Raw genomic sequence first — 24,166 nt, 5'->3', positions numbered from 1 at the left:
GAAATATTTCATAGATCATGAAGGGAGATTTATTTGTATTTTTTCGTGTTACATAGGTAATACAAATTCTAATAATATGAATTCTAATAAAGTTGAGGTCTTGAAAATTAAAAAAATATAAGCTTTTGAGTATTTATTGCTGCTATACTTCTACAAGAATGTCGTGGAGTCCGATTCTTGCGAGTTCAATGGCATGCAATGTGCTTCATTATATTATGTTCGAAATATGTTGCGGATTATTTGTAAAGAGTTCTCCTTTCTTTTATTAAACTCTTTAAACTGCAATATTCTTTGCTAAGCCATGTGTTTAATGGCTATAACAATGGATTAAATAAATCTCTTGTATTGCATAAAAAAAAATAATCGAGTTGTCTCAATAAAAAACAATTAAATTATTAACAAATACCTATATAAAAAAGCTTTGTTTTATAATGGAAACTTGCTTCATGCAATCAACCCTTCAAGATCAATCGAGGCAAAAGATTTTGTCCATAAACTGATTTATATTTATCGTCAGTTTGCAGAGACCAATCTTTGGCTATTCATGCAAATTATAGAAAAAGATAAATGATGAACTTAAATGGAACAAAAAAACTTCTGGAGGAACACCAACTAATTAATCTGAAGGGTAGGCAAATTAGATAGAAGACTTCCAGTCGCATCCATTTATTGAATATTGGTACACATCATAGATTATTATTATTATTATTATTATTATTATTATTATTATTATATTAAAGCTAAAGATTGACAGAAGAGAGAGAGCATGCCAGAGATCACATACTTAGATATTCTAACCAATCTAATTAAATAATGCATGGAGGAGGCCACTTATGGGGAAATAACATGTAATTGTCTCCCTCTTTTGCTATGTGAGCAGACATCCTGCACGCCTGAGCAGTCCTTCCGTCAATTCGAGCCTTCTCCTTGGTAGTCAGACGAGTTTTTCCTACGCCGTTCATTGTGCCCGGCTAAACGCATCCGGCAACTCCTTTTGCTGTCATCAAACTCAGATAAATAATGGAACCTACAGGCACCATTTCAAAGCAATCCTTTTGAGTTAAATGAAGGGAACCCTCTCTTTTTTTTTTTTTTTTTTTTTTTTTTGTTATGGACGGAGATATTCAAACTTGAAATTTCATAATTCAGTGTTTAGAACACGAGTACCGTTGAACTAGAAGTTCATCGGCACTATCGGTTGATGTATAAAAGGCTCACACCCCACCCCACATAATTAGAGAATAAGAATATACTCATCTTAAAATCCAATACTACTAAAAGAGATTTTTTAAATCTCATCAACAAGTATATTTATTTAAGAATTACAAGTTTAGAAAAATGTTCAACATCTATACATATACATGAAATAGTTTAATCTTTCTTTCTTCTTCCTTTTATTTTTTTTTACTTCTTAGATAGGTAACTTCTTTGTAGTTTTTAGGGGAAATATGGCTAGCAATTAGGCAAAATTGGCACAAATATAAAAAAGATGCAGGAATTTTAAATAGCATTTCTTTGTGGGGAGACATTAATTTTTATTACTTAGGTTAATTTTGGTATTTGAATTATTTTATCTTTAAGGTAAAACTCATAACATATAAAATCTTACTTTTTTCTTCATATTATATAAATGGGACTAGTCTACTTTACCGAAGAGGGAATTTTTTTTTTTTTTTTGAGAATGAAGGAGAAAATCTTCTTAAAAAAGTAATTAAGGAGAAATTACTTCTTGATGATATTCAATTTGTATATATTTAGTTATTCCTATCTATATTTGTATGTTTAATAAAAAATATATAATTTAACTTATAAATCATAGAAAAGTTTTAACTGTATAATTAAATCAGAGATCTCCATCCCACTTAATTAATTATGAATGATCTTTCTTGGTAATCACCAATGCTTTTTTTGCAAAAGAAAGATTATCTTGATTTGGGCTTGTGTCATGACAATAGAATTCTATCTTTTCTTCAAAAGGGTTTAAATGTAAATTTATATATTTAGCCTGTTCATCATTACAACCAATAATCATGTATTTGAGTCACCATATAAAATGAGAAATATTATTAATTTCACAATAAAAAAAGGAAAAAATGCTTTATCTAAAAAACTACTAGTGAAAGTTAGGTGTTATACTTTTCAATATACATTATTATATAGATTGATAGGGCTACTTAGAAATAAGACTTTGTTTGTTTTTTCACCCCTTTTTAAATGAAAAAAAATTGTGTGTTGACTTGAAGTGTTGGAATTGAAAATGACTTGGGAAATTAAGGTTTCACCTGCTACATTGCTGGCAAAAACGTTGTTCGACTCCATTGACAAGTACAGAAGAAGCTTTGGCATGGAACTCACACACCTTATGTCGTTTATGGTATCGCTTGGCATAGGTCATATCAGCTGTGCAATTGTCTGCTTGACAAGAAATTGGCGGACTTGACGACGACCTACCACCATCACAACCAGATCCTTTTCTTCCTTTCTTCTTGATCTTGTCATCATCTCCAAACCCTAACCCAGTATAAACATCTTCTTCTTCATCATCATCTTCCTCTTCATCTTCTAATTCATTCAAGTTCCTCTTTCCTTCAGCTTTGCTTGTTCCCATATTGAAAAGTAATCAAAAGGGCTAATAGGAAGAACCAAAAAATATGAAGCAAACAAGAAGCTACAAGACCTTAATAAATAAGTGAAAAAGGGAGAATAATTATGTGGGAGGACCACATGCTTCAATTTTTTTTTTTTTTATTCCTTGTACGTATAAGGGTAATGATAAAGGCCAATTAAGATTTTAAGCTATAGCTCAAAAAGTAATCATGGTAGGCGTTACATCAAGAACAATTTTCTTTGTATTTTGTATATTTGTTAATGTATTTATATTCTCTCATACAGGTACAATTGTAGTTGTACATGTGTTGTGTATACACACTCTTATTTCAAACTTCTTATGTAAAAAGTTATTAACATGGTTAAATCAAGTAATTATATTATACATAAAGAAATTTATATGTACCATAAGAAGCTAGATTCGTTTACCCAAGTTGAAAAGCTAGATATATATGCGGTGGATGTTATAACATCAATTTTTTTTTTTATGGGATTCTTAAGCATGCAATAATGCTGCAAAAAATTAATCATGATATGGCCAATGGCTCAGCTAGAAGCCATTTTGCATTATTATATCCACTACCAATAAGAAACAATCTTCTAACATATATTCAAATGGATTAAAACCCCAATAAGTAAAGACACAAGATCCTGAAAAATAGGATACATAAACTATATAAAAATGTATATCTAGAAAGTAATCTAGATCTACACACAAACATACAAACACACAAATAATCCAACCTAAATCTTATTTAGAACATGCTTTTATTAAAATAAAATAAAACACAAATTTAGTTTTTCTAAATTAGAAGAAAAAGAAGAGAAAGGGAAATAGAAAAGAAAGAAAGAAGATAAAACGATGCATATCATTTTATGACATCAATGAATCTAATTGAGGTGTCGATCAAGTTCATTACAAGTCCAAGGATCGAATTGACTAAAGAGGCCATTTTGGGTTTAATGTTTTCCACTATCTAGTTTTACAATATTATGCATAACTTTAAATTTAACTATTTGATCGATATTAAACTTTACCAGATGATTCCAAAAGTATTGTTCTATTTTAGAATAAACTTTTAAGTCAATTGGAGTCCGATAAAGAAGTATGATACAAGTCAGAAGTTACTGTATAAAAATTATATTATTTTCCTGATTGGTTTGGGGTTATCTTTTTAAGATTCTTGGATTCTATGCTTGGAAAGAATTTTTTTATTTTTTTGTTGACATATATGGTAGCATATTACTTATATATTTTTGCAAGGATTCCAAAGTTATCAAAAAAGAGAGGCCAACATCAATCCTTATTCTATAAGGATTATTTAGCTACAAACAAGGAAATTTTCTAGTGCTTTGGGGAAAAATAAGTGGTAGAGAAAAGGAGGTGGTGCATTAACAGCAAATTCTCCTTCAGAATCAAAGAGATGAAAGGTAACATATTCTCCCTCATTTCCAAGAAGATTATAAGTGGTAACTTTTCCTTGATTATAAAAAAATAAAGGATGGCTACTACACATTATCACAAGGCAGAGTGGTAGTTTAATCAAGATAATTAAATTATCAATGAGTAATATCACTATTAGAAAAATGAAAAAAAAAAATGAAATTGCTGATGGAAAATACTCCGTTGTTGTTTACTGATGAAAATTGTGGCAAAAATTTCCATAAATAATTTTTGACGAAAACAATGATGGAACAAAAAAAATTAAAATAATCCCATCAGAATTTCTAACATGTTATATTGTCGATAGAATTTCCATTGTCAATTTTGAAATGAATTAAAATCTGACAGTTCCCCCCATGACTTCTTCTTTTCTTTTTCTTCTTCAATTAAATTCAAATCTTAACTCTATTTTCTTCAAATTTTTTATAGCTCCCTTCTAAAATTGGGTCACTCAACCCATCTACGCTGATGCAACCTCCCACTCTTGGTTCCATTTATTGTCAAACTTCACTCCATCAAGTAAGAAAACTCATCCATTCTTGTTATAACACCCATTTATGTTTAAAGTTAATTTATTCAAAAACTTTTTGTTGAATATGTAGTTTGCACGTATATTTAAGTGTTTTAATTATTTTATAATGATAATTTTATTATATTAATATATGATTTGTATTTTAGAGTTTCTTTGGGATTTGGGAGAAATAGATTTAACTTGTCACTTGATAAATTTAAGTGTGATTTTATAACTTAGGTGTGTTAGAATTGAATAAATGATGAGTAATTTAAAGGGTACCAATTATATTTTGTCAATTTTATGGTTAAGTTGGAAACTTGGAGAAAAGTGATTTTGTATGGAATTGATAATAATAATAAAATGTATTAATTTGGGTTGAATTAGTTTGAATGGAATAAATGATGAATAATTAGTTGGTCCAATTAATTTAATTCAATTGTATGTTGTGTTGAAAATTTATGAAAATTTAAATTAATATATAATTGATAACAATTAGGGTATTACTTTATGTTATTTATTTATTACTTTGAATAAATATTGGGTTGTTTGTTGAGTATCAATTTTTTTAAAATCAATTTTATGGCTTAGTTGAAAATTATGGTTTAGTATGTATGTTTCAATAATGAAAGTGTTTGACAGCTATTAGATTATGAATTCATTATTAATTAATAGTTAAATTTCTTATTGATATTTATATGATTAATGAATATTATTTATTTATTTATTTATAAGGTGATAATCTTTGTTAATATAATTCTTTTGTTTAAAAAAACTTACATAATGTTTAGGATTTATAATTGAATCAATGATGAAATATTATGTCAGTAATTTAGGTATTAATAGAGTTTTTGATAGAAAATAGACGATAAAATCTAATGTTAATACTTTGTTGATAATTATTTTATGAAAAAAAAAAAAAACCTTGAGGAGGTACTTCCAATTATGTTTTTCCTTGGATATTGAAATTATTGATAGAATTTCGCCTAGATGCTGATGCATAAAAACTATAGTAGTGAATTTTATTACTAATTCATAAATTTCTTGTCTAATTATTATATTTTGTTACATAATTAAATTATCATGTGATGCATTCTTACCTTTCATGTAAGAATGATGGGAGATCGATTTCCAACTATTTATCAAAACTTTTTTTAAAAAAACTATTTATTAAAATAGTATTTATTGCATTATCACTGTGCACATTCTTAAAACTATTATTGTATTGAAAAATGTTGCAAGTCCATGTACTTTGAAATAAAATTGCAATTAATTAAATAAATAAGGATAAAGTTGAAAAACCATATAGTTTCAAATGCTTCATGTCAAATATTTTGGAACATCTCTAAATGGAAACATGAACAAATAACATTAAGACAGGGAGAGTATCATCTACAGGGGCAAAACACAAAATCAAATAATATCAATTTGTTAGAGCTAAGTCATTGGAAAATAATTGTTCATCAATATATAGAGCTTGCTGATTGGATCTTCATTCTTTTGTATTTAGAAGAAAATAAAACCGATCATATTCTTAATATCTAATTTTGAATTTTGAATTTAATGATTTATCAATAAAACAAAGTTAAATAGTCAAGTAATTACAATCGTTCATATTACATTTAATAGTTTAGATACTATGAACATAATAGAAAAAAGAAAAGAAAAGAACATATCTTTGTCTGAACACGTGAAATTTTGCACTGTAAGGGCATTATTCAAAGGTGAAAAAACCTAGACGATCTATCAAAGGTGCCCCTCAAGATTAGATGCTTATGGTACGGCATGCCTACAGTCTATGTCCTTGGCATCTGATTCTTCTCTTCTTTTCCCTCCCTCTCTTGTTTTCACACCTCACATTTTGCTGTGGCCAACAGTGTCGCAGCAAAGTGGGCACCTACCTATGCTCTCGTGCTTCGCTGCAGTTTCTAGCTACCATATATATATATATATATATATATATATATATATATATATATATAAGGATCCACGATGTGCATTATCCTGTAAATTGGTCCCCTCTGTGTTAGGGCAGCTCTTTAACTTGTACTGTATATGGAGCACGAAACAATGATGCCAAAGAGATCACCAAGGTTCGCAGGTGGTTTCGAGCACTAAATGATAGGACCGCAAATCATTCTATGCGATAGGAATCATGGATCGCACAATATTCACATATTGGAAACCAACTTGCAGGTTGGCTTTTGGAGGGGATAAATGAATGGATGTTTGGCTTAGCTTTTTTTATGTTTTTAAGATCCTTTTAAAAATGTTTTTAATCTAAAAGAATATTGAAATTAATATTTTTGAAGTATTTTATGATAGTTTTGATATGGTGATGTTAAAAATTAAAAAAAATTAATGTTTTTAAGATCCTTTTAAAAATGTTTTTAATCTAAAAGAATATTGAAATTAATATTTTTGAAGTATTTTATGATAGTTTTGATATGGTGATGTTAAAAATTAAAAAAAATTATTCTATTTTATTTTTAATGAAAAGTTATTTTTAAAAACACACTACACTTTAATATTAAATATCTCTAGAACATGAAGTTTATGAGGTGAAACATTAAGAGTGTAAGTGATTAAAGGTGAAATGTTAGCAAATATTTAATATTTAGATGTTCATATTGTTAAAAATAATATAAATTATATTTTGGGATCTCACTTGAAAGTTTAAGTCTTTTGGGTCAAATGATTATTTGATATGATATCGGAAACCTTGATGACTAAGTGGTCACGAGTTCGAATTTTACCATCCTCATTTATTTGATAAAAGTTAAGTATAAAGTAGTGTGAGTCTGTGCAAATTTCAAGTCTAAAAAACTTTTACTTGAGAGGGTGTGTTAGAAAATAATATAAATTATATCTTGTGACCTTACCTAATAGTTAAAGCTATTGAGTTGAGATGGTTCTTTGGCACTATATTTTTTTTTTGCATCTATAATCCATATATATGGTGGACTTCAATAAATATTATATTAATATTAATTAAAGAAAATTAAATTAAAATTAAATAAATAGTGTGCATTGTAGGACTGAATTATTAGAATATTTCTAAAATCAAGATTTTGTATCTGAAAGAGTATTCTTATCATAAGAAAGTGGTAGAAGAATCTATTGCAGAATATATACATAATCGATAATTTGATTTTTGGATTTATGAGAGAAGTTGAAACATGTTGGGAAGCTCCCTGTGATGCATGTATTTTGAACTAAACCTGAAAATGTGGTTAATTTTTAAAATATTTTTTATTTAGAAATATATTAAAATAATTTAGTCATAGCTAATATCAAAAATAATTTTAAAAAAACAAAAATTATTAATTTAAAAGAAAAAAAAAATTAAAAAAATTTAATTTTTTTTAAATACTTTTAAAATACAAAAACAAACTGAAAAAAAAATATAAAAGTTTTGATCCCATCACAAATACAAAAACTTCGAATATTTAGTCATGGCTTCATCTTACATGTAAACACCTCATTCCTTCCTTTTACTTAACGTGGGATAGTTACCACTCAATTATGCACTCAACAAGTCTCTCCTTCACATATGAGTCCGGCCTGTTCGAACACAATTTTTTCTTCAATGAAAGTATTTAACAATTTGACTGCAGTATCCAGAGCTTCGAGATTTATTTATTTTTTTTTCTCAACTATGAAGATGTAAATCTGGGCCTCCACGTTTACATTGAACATGGACACATGAGGATTTACATACAAGTATAGACACTTATATTCAACTCAAAAGTTTAGAATATTAGGTTATGAGTCTATTTTATATACAAATACTTTCCTTTTCCTATTTATCTTTAATAAGGGATAGTTATCATACAATTTCTAATTATGTAATTATTATGCATTAAAAAAATCCAATAAATGAAGACATTAGTTAAATTATGTATTAATTTATATTAATATAAGTTCATATGAAGTTGAATAACAAGAGGATTTAAAATTAGGGAAAGGTTGGAAGACCACAAGTTTTCGAGAAGTGAAGGGTGAAAGTGGAAAAAAAGAAAGAAAAATAGGTTAGATAGGTTTATGTTGTTAAAAAATAGGCAAAACAAAAAAAAAAACTATTTTTTATTCATGCAAGTTGTGTGAGCCAGTTTACACGTATTTTAACTAATACTTATGGGTCCTGAAATTAACAACCAGACAAGCCTTCGATAACCATTAATATTAGCAATCTGAGGACTCAAATCTAAAATCATAATCATAAGAGAGCAAACTTCTTGGTTTGAAACTCTTACCATTAACTCTTTTAATTTTTTATTCTTTATCTCATTGGATAGAATTCAGAGATGAAACACTCTCAAAACTAAGTTATAATCATATATGACAATATTAATAGTTATTCACGCAAAGTGATGAACTATTTAACTACTTAAAGAGAAAAAGGTTTAAAAATCATTTGGCACCTATCAAAAAAAATCTAAATAAAAATGTAATTAACGAAGGGGAAGCAAATATGGATCAATACAGGAATTTCATTACTTCACCTATCACTTTGATATATGAATAAGCTTTCTTCGCCAAGGAAAATAAGTTCATTCAAAGCCTATAAGCCTAGAATTCGATGTGTTACGCATACAGCTAAAGTAGCAGAAAAGGGATTCAAGACTCTCTTCAAATCTTAGAATCGAACCTTAGGCAAAAATGATCGGCTAAGCCAAAAAAGATTGGTCTACAAAAGAAGAAGCTTTATTGGACGCAACTTTCTTGATCTAGCTTTTTGACTAATTGAATAGGCTCTTGTCTATTCTTTTTTCTCTTTTGAGATTTTGACTTAGCCCTCTCTCCTTGCTTGCTCTCATAAGTGGTCTTTTGGGTTAAGAAAGAGAAGAGATCGTGATGGAGGAGATCGGAGATGAGAGAGAGCTTGGGGGTTTGCTACTTTTGGGTTTGAATAAGGGTTGAGACCAGGAAGAGATGAGAGGCAGATAGAAAGTTGGCGTCGGGGCAGGCGGTTCCTTTAGGTTTAGTTAGGATTTGGGTTTGAATAAGATTTGAGACAATTTAATTTTGAAGAATTAAATTATAGAAAAAAATTCAATAAAAAAAACTTGCTAAAACATAAAAGATAGCAATAAAAAAATAATAATTAAATTTAATAGAAAAAAAAAAAGAATGGAATTGTAAAAAAAAAAAAAAACAATCAGAAAATTATCCCAAACAAAAAAAATAACAATACAAAATAGGGATCAAATTTGAAAGACTAAAAATGATAAGGGTGAAATTAAAAATATTTGTAATTTAATAGATTATTCAAATTTTAAAAAATAATATTCAAAAAAATTAAAGATCAAATGTAAAAAAAAAAATAAATTGCAGGGGCTGATCTAATTTTTTGTAGGGGTTGACACTAAATTCAAGAAGAAGATAGAGAAAATGAAAAAAAAAAATGGCTGTCAATGGTAAATCAAAGGCATGTATGGTGCATGCGCCGCACTTATACTGGAGGGGTATTAAGACATTTCAAAAGCCATCATGAAATGCGATATTTAGTGGTTGGATACGTGGATGACCTTGCATGAGATGCTCAAAGAGCGTGGTGGCTGACACGTTCACCAACATGCTTTTTTTAATAATATTTAATATATGATCAATTACAATAATTTTCCAGTATAACTTTTAAATTAACAAAAAAAAAAAAACAATGTAAAAGGATAAAATATATCATTGTGAAAGAGTTAAATTGATTTTGTCTTTTAAAACAACAAAATAATTTTACTATTTTAAAAAAATAAAAAGACCATAACACCCTGATTGAAAGACATTTTTTTTTTTTTTATTGTAAAGGTTTTACTATGGAATAAATAAATAAATACTAACATAACCCTGCAGAAATTGCTAAGATAATTATAACATGTTGAAAAGACAATATCTCTCTTAATGTCTTTTTTTTTTTTTTTAATATTTTTTTTTAGTCTGGAGCAATTTCATCAAACCAATGAATACTGATTTATTCTTAGAACTACACTAACTTATTCTTCTCCTTGATGTTTTTGTTAATTATATTGAAACATTTATCCAGGAAAAATAAATTTTGAAAGAAATAAATAATCGTACTTGAACTTTTTTTTTCCAGATAGCTTTGACTGACACTAAAAAGTATCATTTAATTATAGTGATCTAGACATGATTACTTTTACATATTTTTCTTAGATTAAACTTAGTAACACTACATATCTTTCATGGCTTACAACCATATTTATTTTTGTATTTTAAAAATATTTTAAAAAAAAAATTAATTTTTTTATTTTTTTCTTCAAATTAATATTTTTTTTTGGATATTTTTAAATCATTTTGATGTGCTGATGTTAAAAATAATTTTTTAAAAATAAAAAAAAATTAAATTAATATATTTTCAAGTAAAAAACACTTTAAAAAATAATAACAATCACATTTTCAAACACGCTCATATGATATATAGTTTTTCTAGGAACTAAAAACAAATGCTATATAAATGGACAAGAAGTTTGTCAAACCACTTACACTTTGAAGACTATACATATCCAAGGTTAGTATACCCATCTTAAAACCAGCTTACACTTGGATTTTTTCATTGATACCCACCTTCATAGGAGATAATTTCAATTACATTAGCTTTCCTTGGTTGGATTTAAATGAGTACCCGTGAGTCAAATTTTTTTTATATTTGTTTTCTATTTACAATCTATTAGGAAAAAAACTTAGATATTAATAAATTATCCATCAGGTTTTGGATATCCACATGAATATCCATTATCTTACTATTATTTAGTATTTAATAAAAAAATAAAATAATTAATATATATTTAAAGTGTGTGTTTTATGCCAATTATGAGATCTGTATATATCATATTGTATTAAAAAAAATCTAAATGTTCTATAAATATACCTATATAATATAAATATATATTTCGGGTTAGATTTGAATATGTATCTAGTTAGTTTTAATAATATTTATATCATATCCATTATCTATTGAGTAAAGTTATTATTTAAAACAAAATACCAATCATATATGGCCCGATCGATATGCATTGAGTTTGAATTAAATTGCTATCTCTAATTGGGGTGAGGGGCAGTATGGAGATTTTTAATGAGGCATGTATTTTTACTATCTATAGAAGTTAGCTCTAAATTTGGCATAAATAATCCAAAATTAAGGTGCAAGGTAATTCTCCAAGAAGATTTTTTGAACGTCAAATGACCAAAAATTACCAGGCGGTAGCTTCAGGAAAAAGAAAATGCATAAGAGTAAAGTCCTTGTTCTTTATCATGGATTTTGCCTTTATGGACTGGGCTACGAGTTTATGAGACCCATTAAGAGACCTAAAAAGGCCGAAGCTTAGTTTTAAACGTTTGAGAGCCCAAAAAGATCCTCCTGGGATTATAGCACATGTGACTGTAAATGGCCCATTACAAAATGGTTTGGGCTTGCAGTGAAAGCGACTCGATTTCTTGCTTCAAGTTGATGATCCTGACCTCTGTAGGAGAGCTGAATTTTGTGGGAAAAAAGAATCCACCTTCATTAAAAACGAAGAATTTCGTACTGTACCAAGAAATAATATAAAAATCAAGGAAGGGAAAGGCAAAGAATTCAATGTGAACGGGCCGACATTTATTTTCATTAATTCAAAGAGCACCTAAGTAGCTGGAATGATAAAATAATATAATCTGTCACACATGATAATTCTGTTCATCATTCTCTTTAATCTCTTTATATAATGGGCAGCAGCAGCAGCAGCAACAGCAGCAGAAGCAGCAAAAAAAAACTTATATTAATTTTAGAGAATTTGGATAACGTAAGCAGATCAACATTAAGATTGACATAATTATGAAGCCATGACATTTTAAGATTATACAAATCCCTCAATAATGCTGCTTATAATAAATTAAGCTCATTTATTACCTGTTGACAGCTTAGGAGAGAAATGCTCTATCAACACCTCTCTTACGTTTTCTGTTCTCTCCTTTTGCCACATAAAGTCCTGTCCTGTTTTATTACATTAACTGATATGTTGGAATCAGTAATTAATATCTAAGGATTCATGGCTTCTTTTCTCTCTCTCTTTTTTTTTTAATAATCTTGTTGGATTCCTAGAATAAATGTCAAATACATGCTAATCATCTTACATACGTTGTATTTGTTGAAATAATTTCAAGAAGAATTTCATATTCAAACAAGTCCTTGCTCTCAAGCCACGACATTAAATTTGAAAAACTAATTTCGAGCTTGTCCGAAGATATCTTAATAAAAAATAAAACTAGGGTTTCTTAATAATCTCAGTCTCTCATAGATTACCTCGCTGTAAGCCATCATTAGGTATGTGAAGTAGAAGAATCTCAACATCACTCACGCTCTAATCAAATTTCTTGACATTGAATTGAATCCACGAACGTTTTGGACGCTCTATTTGGACTCACTCAAGCCTTTTTCTCCTCGACAGAGAGATGATTTATTTCTAGGACATCCTCTTCAAAACACACTGTAATTGTCCCCCCCACGACATTCTCTAGGACCCACCGGACCTGAAACCTCCGTAAGCAACAGTCCACAAGCTAGCTTCTAACCATGTGTTGAAAGGGTTTGGAATTTTGGAGGTGAAGATTCTTTAAAGACCATTTATGACTCGGACCTCTCTGGAATTTTCCATGCTCGTTCATCCATCCCTGCTTCTTGGGTTCCCTGCCTAGGTTTGACCCCCTACAGTAAATTTCATTACCAGTTTATATTTTGTGGCCCATGTTAACATGCAATATCATAATTATAGAACTGCCCGTTATAACATTGTGCTTTTGCTTTTCTATATTATTAACCCCAAGTTAACCAAGAGATTGATTCCACCCCCCAGAAAAAAATTACAAACAAATCAAATCAAATTAACTACGTAATGATATCAACTTTCAACACAATCAATTACTGTTTTAGAAAGAGAATATGCTAATGGAATAAAACAAAAGAGAGAAAGCAAACGGTCGTTATTAATTGCTTCAAATGAAATTCATAACCATGAATGTTTTGGTACTTCATTTGACCTATGAAATTCTGTGAGGAAATATATATTACTTAGGAGAAATCGATTTCTACAGATAATGATATTTGTTGAAGAAAGTATTAGCTTACAAAAGTACACATGTTTTTTTTCTTTTTTTTTTTATCATTGAAATTAATGTCGTTCTGGAAATAAACTTGTTCCCACAAGATAATATTAATTTATGAAAAATGATAACCATACAGCTAGAAATATTGGTATGGATAGTAATAAAACGTTTTAGGATGTGTTTGTTTTTGTGGTTTAACTCATTTTTTTTTTTTTTTTTTTTTATTTAAAAAAACATTAAATTAATGCATTTTAAGTTTTTCAATAATTTTAATGTGCTATTATAGAATTAAAAAAACATAAAAATTATAATTTTAATATATTTTCACAAAATCACCTAACACCCGTATTATTATCCTACAGGTATGGATTCCTCGAAATTTGAGATTCAAGAACCCTTAATTTCTCCTCTGGTCCGTTATAATTTTAATATATTTTCAATTAAAAAATATTTTCACAAAATCACCTAACACCGTATTATTATCCTACAGGTATGGATTCCTCGAAATTTGAGATTCAAGAACCCTTAATTTCTCCTCTGGTCCGTTACTTGGAAGTGAGATTTACAGTTGCATAATATCTTTTTCAAAAAAACATCATCTTGTCACTTGGGTGACCTAACCGTGACTGCGATTCCATCTTAATTTCAAGAACCACATCATGTGCTCTATAACATGCATGTTCCACTTGACCTGACATCAATGTGTTCAATAGTTATCACCCTCCATGACATTACATATAAGTACAGGCCGGCGGTACCTGATGGCCACTTGATCAGTGGCCGGAAAGGAATATATGATCCTTCGATGAATCCATTCACATCCTTCTCTCTTGGAGATCCCAATCCATTGATGACTTCCATAAAGGATTTTTGAAAGCAGCAAACTGACCCCATAAGTTTTTTTGTAGCCAGAGCACTAAAATGATGCTAGAATGTCCAGCTTACCCTCATTTGATCTGGTACGTAGTCCTTAATTTACACCCTACTGTTTTGTCTACGATGGATGGATGGATCATGGATGGATGGCAGTTTCATACTTTCATCAGAGGTCCTCTAACCTGTTCATGTGGGTGCCCTGATTATACAGCAAGGAGAGCCAAAACATAACCAAAATGGAGAGCGACATCTTTGTCTGCACATTGTTTAGGGTGCGCCACGGTCAGCCATTGATGGCTACAGGTTGGGAGGTTGGATTTGATGCTTTGGTCCCCTAAACCCTACTGATACAGACTTTGCTTTAACGTGCTCGCTGGGTTTCTTTAATGTTTGCCAAATTGGCATTTCTTGTCCGGTGGTAGTGGGGTACTGAGTGACTGAGTGTGGGTGGGTAGGACCCACCTCTCTACCTCTGGAATTGACGGGCACTACCTCTGTCTTAGTTCCATCTACGCGATCACCAAAATCTTCCACTATTATGTTTTTTTTATTTTTTAATTTACATGAAGATGAGATTTTTATCATATCTGTATTTGAATCAAGACTCTTAAAAAAAAAACAATTCATACATAGATGTTTTGGTCTCTTATGCGAGGCTAGTACTGGTGAGTTAATTATAACTCAGTCTATGTTGTTCATCAAAACTAATAATTAATTTAGTCTTAGGTGTTCTTAAATCCATTTATATTTTTTTTTATTATAAAAATAGAGAAAGGAAAATAGATAATATAAAAAGACTTGTAGAAAAAGAAGATATTCTTAATTTTTAAATAAAATATTGCTAAGAATACTAATAAGATGGTTTTTTAATTAATTTTTAATACTATAAAAATTAAATAATTTATTTTGATACACTACAAATACTAACTTATAATTAATTCTACAAGTGCTAGCTTACATAAACGCTAAGCCAATATCTTGGTTAAAGAAACATTTTCCTTGGTACATGAGTCAACCCGAGGCTATCTATCTCCAGTCTCCAGATCCTTAGCTAAGAAGCACTAAGCACCAATAAGGAACTTTCATTGTCAAGGAACTAATATATAATATTCTGTTTGTTTTTAATTTCAAAAATATTTTTTTAAAAAATATTATTTATTTTATTTTAATTTTATTTTTGTGTGTTGTTAGCTCATTTTAATATATCATGTCTAAAATAAATTTTTAAAAATTAAAATATTTTTAAATGAAATACTTTAAAAAATAGCGGTATCAAACAAACAATAGATAAATCTTCTCTTTCAGATACATTATTAAATTAGGGAAATAAACATGTTAAGATATCGGTGCCTTGTTTTGGATAGCAATCGAGTGGATTAAATTTAACAAGTAACATCAAGCCCGTCCCAAAAATGATGATTTGGGGATTTGTTTTCATACAAAAGAAGTTTCATTTAACCATCCTAAGTTGTCTTCATTGATACTTGTTTTGCCTATTGTTTTCCATCCTATTAAGACTTGACAAGTGCTTTGTCATGAACCTGACATATTTGTCTATTTATTGAAATTAATTACATGACCCACGAGCTCCAAGGGCGAGGCTAAGCCTATCGGCAAGTTCTCAGGTCACGGGCCCTCTGCGCTCGAGGGTGGAGGTAGCTGTGGCTGGCGGCCGCCGTGGCTTCCCAAAATTTATACATATCTTTGAGATTTAACAGTTCCTTTAAAAAAAGATATAAAAGATTGTTGTTGTACAAAATAGCCCTTCAAAATGAAAAGAAATTACTCTTTGGTCCTTCATATGTAACTTGTAAACCCATAATATTAATTCATTCCCTCAAAATAAATGGAAAAAAAAAAAAATTTCTAACTCCACAACTAGAGAGCTGGAGTCGTCCCGTCCAAATGATCTGCATGCATTAATGTCACACGTAGCTGATAATAATGGAGAATAATTTCTTCAAATTGCTGGCCAGTGAATCACCAATGAATTATTCTTAAATATTTGTCTACATCGAAATGCATGAAAATGTAAGGGTTTGCTACAATGGTGGTACCTATGATAGAGTAAATAGGCAAAACATGGTCCTGTAACCTATTATTGGACGCTCATATGCCGTCGGCAAAGAACTTTGCATAAACAAGAAATAGTCTGTATATCAATCCAAAAATTCAGGCGTCAATTACGAAATATCGAGAGATCTTTGGCTTTCTTTAAGATGCCCTTTTTACTTGTTTTTGGTTGAAGGAGAAATGAACTCTCTTTGATAAAGTTAAAAGAGCCAAATAACCCTATTAGTAATTGAAGAGAGAAGACTTTCTTCAGTCTAAAGTTTTAGGTCCAAATACTTTTACTCGTAAGAGTATTTTAAATTTATCATTTAATATAAATATGTTGAAGGTCTCAATAAATTGGTGAAGCACAGTATTTTATTAGCACATCATCAATCTACGTATCCCCTAATTGTTTTTTTTTTTTTTCCTTAAGAAAAGGGAAAGATCATTTCTATTAAAAAAAACATGAGGCGGAGAACATATTACACTATATTTTATAAGCATATGACCAAAGAATTATAAGTGGCATAATTTTTTAATTTGTTCAATTATCCAAGTGCAATGGTGATGAGCAATTCATAGTACCTGTTTGGGAATATAACTATAGTTATTTTTTTAAAGTGTTTTTTCACTTAAAAATATGTTAAAATAATATATTTTTGTATTTTTTAAAAATTATTTTTGATATCAGCGCATCAAAATGATCTAAAAACATCAAATAATATTAATTTGAAGTAAAGAAAAAATAAAAAAAATTTAATTTTTTTTTTAAAATACTTTTAAAATACAAAAACAAACAAAACCATTATATTATTTAGTCGTGAATCATGCATTTTGCTAATTCAGTGCTGCATTAAGATGATGAATTTTCCATGAAGGTAGTGAAAAAAGAGCAGCAAATTTTTGGCTTTACAATGTGAACAGCATCGATGTATGATAATGATAGTGGATTTATCGTGGGACCTAAACATGGCCATGTGAGGCACAAGTCTCCCAAGTTTGTTCACTTGGAAGACTTGCTTGCCCTAAATAAAGTGACATGACCACTCTAAGTCAAAGGCGCAGCCTGTAGAAGCACTCCTTGCTGCTAATTTTCTAATTAAAAACCTAATGTTTTTCTAATTCACATAGTGAGTGTCATTTGTCAATTTAAGAGCATCATATCATTGCTTTGCAACCACTCCTTAAACATTATATTATGTCTTAGTCCTTGACTAGCCATGTTAGAGGAATCAGTTGAATGCTACACTTCCATTTTACAAATGAAAAATCTTCTCTTCTTTTGACCCTCGGCCTAGCTGCTAGCACCGATCATAAATCTCGTTCTCCTAGCTCCTCATTTAACCCAGCTGAGATCTTTTCACCTCCGTCCTTGTTTAAGATCGAAGTGATCACCGGCTAAAAATCCAATGATTTGATAACTATTTCGTTAAGTGATGTACATTTGCTTTTGATGAATTAATTGGTACTACTTTCTTATGAAATTAAGGACATGTATTTCATGAATCCGGATTCCGGGTAGTGCGAATGAGATGAGTTTAGCTGAATTTTTAACATTCAGGACTCACCTAACTTCAAGTAAAGTTTAGACTCACCTTGTGTTGATGATTAAAATTATTAGAAAATTAGTAAATATAAATAAAAATATTAATAGAATTTTTCGGTCGGTATATATATTATAATGATCTTTACCAACATAACTTTGCATCTCTATATCTATTAGTAACACCACCGAAAGAAAAATTCTCTTAGTATATATCGAGGGAATTGCGGTGAAAAAATAAATAATGAAAAAAAAATCCAAATAGCACAATGATGTATAACTTTTACAGACAACATTACTGACAGAATTAACCTGACATGACAGTAAAGTACATCTGTAAATATACCGACGGAATAATTTATTAGTATATACCAAGAAGATTACTAAGTGTTTTGCAGTGGGATTCAAAAAAGTTTAATTGTATGGTAACATGATATTTTTAACGACAGAATGCCCAATGAAATTAGTGATGGAATAATTTCATTAGTAATGCCATCAATGATATTTAATTTATGACCTTGCAATTGACTCTTCTTTCACCCTTTCTCATTTCTTCTTTTTTCTTATATATTTTTTTTGCAACAAACAGCCACCCCCTCCAATCTCAATACAATTCAACTTCTTACAACAAATTCAGCCACCACAACACTTACTTTGTCAACATTTGTGTTCTGATTCAAATTTTATTGGAGGAATTCTCCACTTTAAGTAAGTAAATCTATCTTTTTTTTTTTTTTATTCGAACTCAATTTCAAAATATTGATTTTTTTGCGTATTTTTTGTAGCATATATATTTTGTTTGGGTGTTTATTTGTTTTATTGTTTTTTTTTCGTACAAATTTATTGTATGGATTTATGATTTGTACATGTTACAATTTGTTTTAGATTTTATAAAATTGTATTTGTTTATAAGTTGATGAAACTTATATTGAATTTTTGACTTAGGTGTTTTGTGATGAAATAAATAATGGCTTATTTAATGAGTTTGTTTTATATATTTTTTTCATTTTATTGCCGAGATGAAATTTTTGGTAAATATGTAGAAATTTAAATTTATATAGATATTTGATAATAAATTAAGAGTACATTTAAAATAGATTAAATAAGTTTGAGATAAATCAATATTTTTGCAAATTATTTAATTAATGTAGTTTACTCATACATGTTGTCATCATTATTTTATATAGGTTTGATAAAAATAATGGATGATTATTCATGAATGTATAGAGGAGGGTTACAAAGAAAAATATAATTTCTTATATTAATTTCTTAACCATAGCAAACGAACTTTTGTGAGTCCTTAGTGTCTCAGTTTCGAACTTCTCACAATCGTCCTTTATTCATTTGATCTTCAGCGAATATAGATCCATGATTTGTCATCTTTTTTTTTTTTTTTTTTTTCGGGATAAAAGAATTTATGGCTGATTTTTTTTTTTCTTATAGAAATTAAAATTAATTGATTACAACTCTAAAGTGTAGATAAAATTATAGAAAGAAATTTGATATATTCTGAAAAGTTAATAATTTATAAACTGACTTTAAAAATAACAAATTAACTATTTTTATAGTGACAAAACTAACCTAGCCTATATAGAAAAAAAGCAAATCAAAACTAAATTAATATATATATATATATATATATATAAATCTAAAAATAAATATAAAAATAATTAAAACTTTAAAACAATATCTTTCTAGTCTTTGTCTATTCTAAAGTTTAATTTAACGGCCCTTTTAATCTCAGTTTATCATAACCAACTAACTCCCTATAAAATTAAGCTTGTAGAACCTGGTCAAATTTAAACATTGATTTTTTTTTTTAAAAAAAAAGTTATTTTACAAATTCAATTTTTTTATATAACTTTGTTTTGTTATCTTATCCATAAATACATTAACAAGAAATTCCACTTTATATATATATATATATATATATATATATATATATATATTAAATCTAGTTACTTAATAATAGATTTGTCCATTATCTCTCTTTTTAGCCTTGGGTTTCCCTAGGTGTTTTCGATGCATTCTTTAGGTTTATATAAAAAAAAAAACTTGGAAAAATGTGTTTTAGTATATATAGTGTGAAATTATAGAAACTCATCAATTAAACTTTTCACTTGATATAATTCCTCCACATGATCATACAACTGATCTTTCAATTTCTTAGCGATGGGGCCTACCTTATGTCTTCAAAGGAGGCTGAGCTTAGAAATTTGTCAATAATGCATAGTAATCATTAGAACATCGTCCGTGATGTGTACGTTGGAGTTCAAATATTGTTTTTTAATGTAAGAAAATAAAATGTAAAGATATTGCTAAATTGCAAGTAGTAAGAAAAAAAACTAAATCAGGTGTGGAGGTTAATATTTTAATATAATTTAGTAAATTTGATAAGTTTAAAAACTAATTTAGATGATTGTTAAAAATATAGTTTAAATAAAAAAATCAAGATTTCTTGTCTTTTAAAAAATATTGAGACGAAAACATATTTAATTAACTTAAATCAACTCGAATTAACCTAATAAATCCATGACCTAGGTCACAAGATCAAAATAACCTCATAAAAAACAAATTAATACAAATTATAAAACTTAATTTCCAAGAAAATTAATATTGAAGGATAAGATTTGTTTTTTTTTTTATTTTATTTTAAAAAAAGCTAAAAAACAAAAAACAACTTAAGTAAATCTAAGTTAACTTGCCAAACTTGTAACCCGTATCATATGATTGAGATAATTCATATAAAGCATATCGAAACAAATTATGAAGCTCAATTTCTAATTAATCCAATGCTTAAAGATGATATTGAAAAAAAAATCAATTACAAAAAGACAACAAAAAACATAAACTGAGTCAACTCGGGTTTAGGTTAAACATCCAGACCTGTGACCCGAGTAATGAGATCATGATAACTTCATAAAGAGCAAACCAAAAAAATAATATAAAGTGCAATTCTAAATCAATCAAATATTGAAGGATAAAATTAAAAAAAATCTAATAAAAAAAATAATTATTCCGTCAAACTCGAAACTTGGATCATGAGACCGAGATAAAAAAAATTTAATGTTAAAAGATGAAATTAAGAAATTTTTTTTTTTAAAAAGCATTGGTCTAGTGAATAGTGAGAGAAAAATTCCCCTCATTTATTTATTAATAATGTTAATTTTGTATATTATGAGTATGAAGCACTATATGATTTGAAAGTTTATATATATATATATATATATATATATATATATTTATATATACTTCTCTACTACATAGTAATTAATTAATATGCATGGGATTAACATACTGCAATTATATTTATAGCATCCAGAATTTACATATGGCATTTTTATTTTAGATGAAATGACTTATTACATACGTGATCCTTAAATTGTAAGTTTAGTTTAGATTATTTTCATACTTACCATTACATTTTTGGTTAATTATATGCGATCCTTGCACTATTATAAATTTAGCAAATATAAACAAAAATATTGATTAAATTTTTTCATTAATAAATTGCGATGAATTTTACCAATATACTTTTCCATCACTTATATCTATCAGTATTTATCGATAAAAATATTTTGTTGGTATATATCAAGGGAATTACAATGAAAAAATAATAAATACAAAAATACAAAAAAATATAATGATATGTAACTTTTACTAATTGCTTTATCAACAGGATTAACCCAACGATAAATTAAGTTTGTTTGTAAATATGCCGACATAAATAATTTCTTGGTATATATCAATGAAAGTAAGAATGGTACTACAGTGGAATTTAAATAGACAAATTATATGGTGATGTGATATTTTTTATCGATAGAATGACCGATAAAATATTCGACGAGATAATTTTATCGTTAAATATATTGATAATATTTAATTTATGAACTAACGATTGACCTTCCTCTTCACCTCTTTCATTTCTTTTTTTTTTTCTTATGTGTTTTTTTCTACAAGAAAACAACAACCCCTCAATCCCAACACAACTCATCCTCAATCAATTGATTATAGTCTAATTTTTCAGTTTAAATGAGATACAAGAATGGTTTATATCAACTCACTAACGAAGAGTGTACCCTTAACATACAGGGGTACATAAATCAACGAATATTCATGTTTTTCTATCTCGACTCGCTCATAGAATTGCAATTTCACCCAAATCAGTGATTGAATCATATGAATAGTTCTTTTATTTAGAAAAAAAGAAAAGAAAAGTAATTAGACCAAAATTGTCCAATTGATTGATATGGTGGAATACCCAAATGACATTATGAAATATTCTTGTAACATAAATAAGGTTTGCTGAGGTTTAAATGAATAGTAGGATTGTGTAAATAATTTCTCGAAACAAGCCCTTGAGCTTTGAATTTCGCACTCGTGCTTCGGAGAAATACCACTGGATATCGCGCATCTGGTAGTTAAACTAGTTGTCTAATTCTTCCCCAGCAAATAAAAGGAGCATACTGACAGCCGAATCTGGAAACTGCCCTAACATGTCAATTTGCTGTTGTTAACCTCTCTAAAGTTTAATTACAGCCTGCCTTCCTCCAGCCACATACTTGAAAGCATTATAAAAAAAATAAAAATCATGTGGAAGGAGTAACCCTAGCTAGTGATCAAGCATTTAGCAATGTGAGTAGTACTGTATAATATTTTAATTACTTTACCAAAGATCAAAGTTAATTAAGATCAGGACTGCGCAAGAATAATGATGGGATATTAGGGAGGAGGAGAAGATCCCTTGAAAGACTACAAAATCCATATGTTCCCCAAACTATGCTTTAGCTTTACCATTCTTTTTTCCATTGTATGTGAGCTGCCCACCACATGGCTCCTGCACCTTATGCTTCCATCTCTCTCTCTCTCTCTCTCTCTCTCTCTCTCTCTCTGACAGACACTGTTAACGGCTTCTCTATTTATTTGTTTTTAAAGACAAAAAATAAGGTGAGAGAATAAGAAGCACAGCATGCAAGAGCTAGCACTCGGGAATAAAGCATGGCCATTTCTAAGCTTTGAGACTGAGATGTAACTTGGACTCCCCACATGGAGCCCTGTTGTCCTGTTTCTCTTGGAGTTTTCACATTCTCCCCAGCGTTGAATAGGCAGTCTCATTCCCGTTCAAAAAGTAGCAACACCCAATAGCTCACTGCCTCACAACCTTTGATGCTTCCAAGTGATTCTTGACGATATTATTAGTACTAAACTAGGTGTGCAAAATATAGCAAATACATTCTCCAATGTATGAAATAAAGTCCATAAAAGAGTACTACAGTAGCTTATCTGCTTGTAATGTCAAACATGATGTATCATTCATTCTTACAAAAGGGAAAAAGAAAGAAAACAAGAACAGGCCACTCTTTGAATAAATACTCACATCGTGCTTGATTGGAACCTTTTAATTTGCTGTATATTAACATCCCATCCAATTCAAAAGCTAGTGTACATTGATATGATTTGTGGATCACTGGATCTTGGTATGGATTGGATGTTGTTTTTTTAGGAGCACCGTCATCAGTACTCCCTTGTTGAAGCCATTGGCCATAATTTGTATGGCGTATGTGCTCACATACATAGCATACCATTCAGTATATAAAATATAATAAACAAAAGAAACTAAAGTGGAAGTGGGATTTGCTGTGTGACTGCATTGGGTCTAGAGCTCTAGGGATTCCCTCTATGTATATCTGTGGATTTCTATCTATCTAATACGAAGGAATGTTACGTATAGTGATGGTGGAATGGGAAGTCTCTCATATGTTAAATGTTCTTTCTTGAACAGCTCAAAGATTCATCCCTAGCTCCACTTTACCTCCCTGTCCTTTTCTTGGATTTTGAATACATTGTATGTCCCTCCATATATTCTTTTGCATTTTTTTTTTTTTTTTTTGCTCTTTTAATAATTTCACTTAAAAAAACAATCTACCCAAATTCGATTTTAGACCAGACCCCATCACGTGAAATTCTGACTAACTAAATCACACAAATTCTGATGTTTGCTGATTAATCACACACAGACTCTCTCTCTCTCCTC

The 24,166-nt window shown here is 29.1% G+C and overlaps 1 protein-coding gene across 1 annotated transcript; it reads right to left on the bottom strand.

The window, feature by feature from the left end:
* Nucleotides 1-629: 629 nt before the first annotated feature.
* LOC118047284 (squamosa promoter-binding-like protein 3) lies at nucleotides 630-2,658 on the bottom strand. The gene is made up of 2 exons (XM_035056527.2): nucleotides 2,283-2,658; nucleotides 630-1,027 (listed from the first exon to the last, which is right to left on the bottom strand). The coding sequence occupies exons 1-2, from the start codon at nucleotides 2,606-2,608 to the stop codon at nucleotides 910-912; spliced, it is 444 nt and encodes a 147-aa protein (XP_034912418.1). The 5' UTR covers nucleotides 2,609-2,658; the 3' UTR covers nucleotides 630-909.
* Nucleotides 2,659-24,166: the final 21,508 nt, after the last annotated feature.

Source organism: Populus alba, chromosome 4 (assembly GCF_005239225.2).
Source record: "Populus alba chromosome 4, ASM523922v2, whole genome shotgun sequence".
Classification (NCBI taxonomy): Eukaryota; Viridiplantae; Streptophyta; class Magnoliopsida; order Malpighiales; family Salicaceae; genus Populus; species Populus alba.
Note: the sequence above shows the minus strand (reverse complement) of the source record. Positions and strands in the feature narration are given on the sequence as shown.

Excerpts from the sequence above, each read along its gene's own strand:
- LOC118047284 (XM_035056527.2), bottom strand. The coding sequence starts at position 2,608 with ATGGGAACAAGCAAAGCTGAAGGAAAGAGGAACTTGAATGAATTAGAA. Across the intron at positions 1,028-2,282 it reads TTTTGCCAGCAATGTAGCAG|GTTCCATTATTTATCTGAGT; the intron begins GTGAAACCTTAA and ends TGGTGCCTGTAG.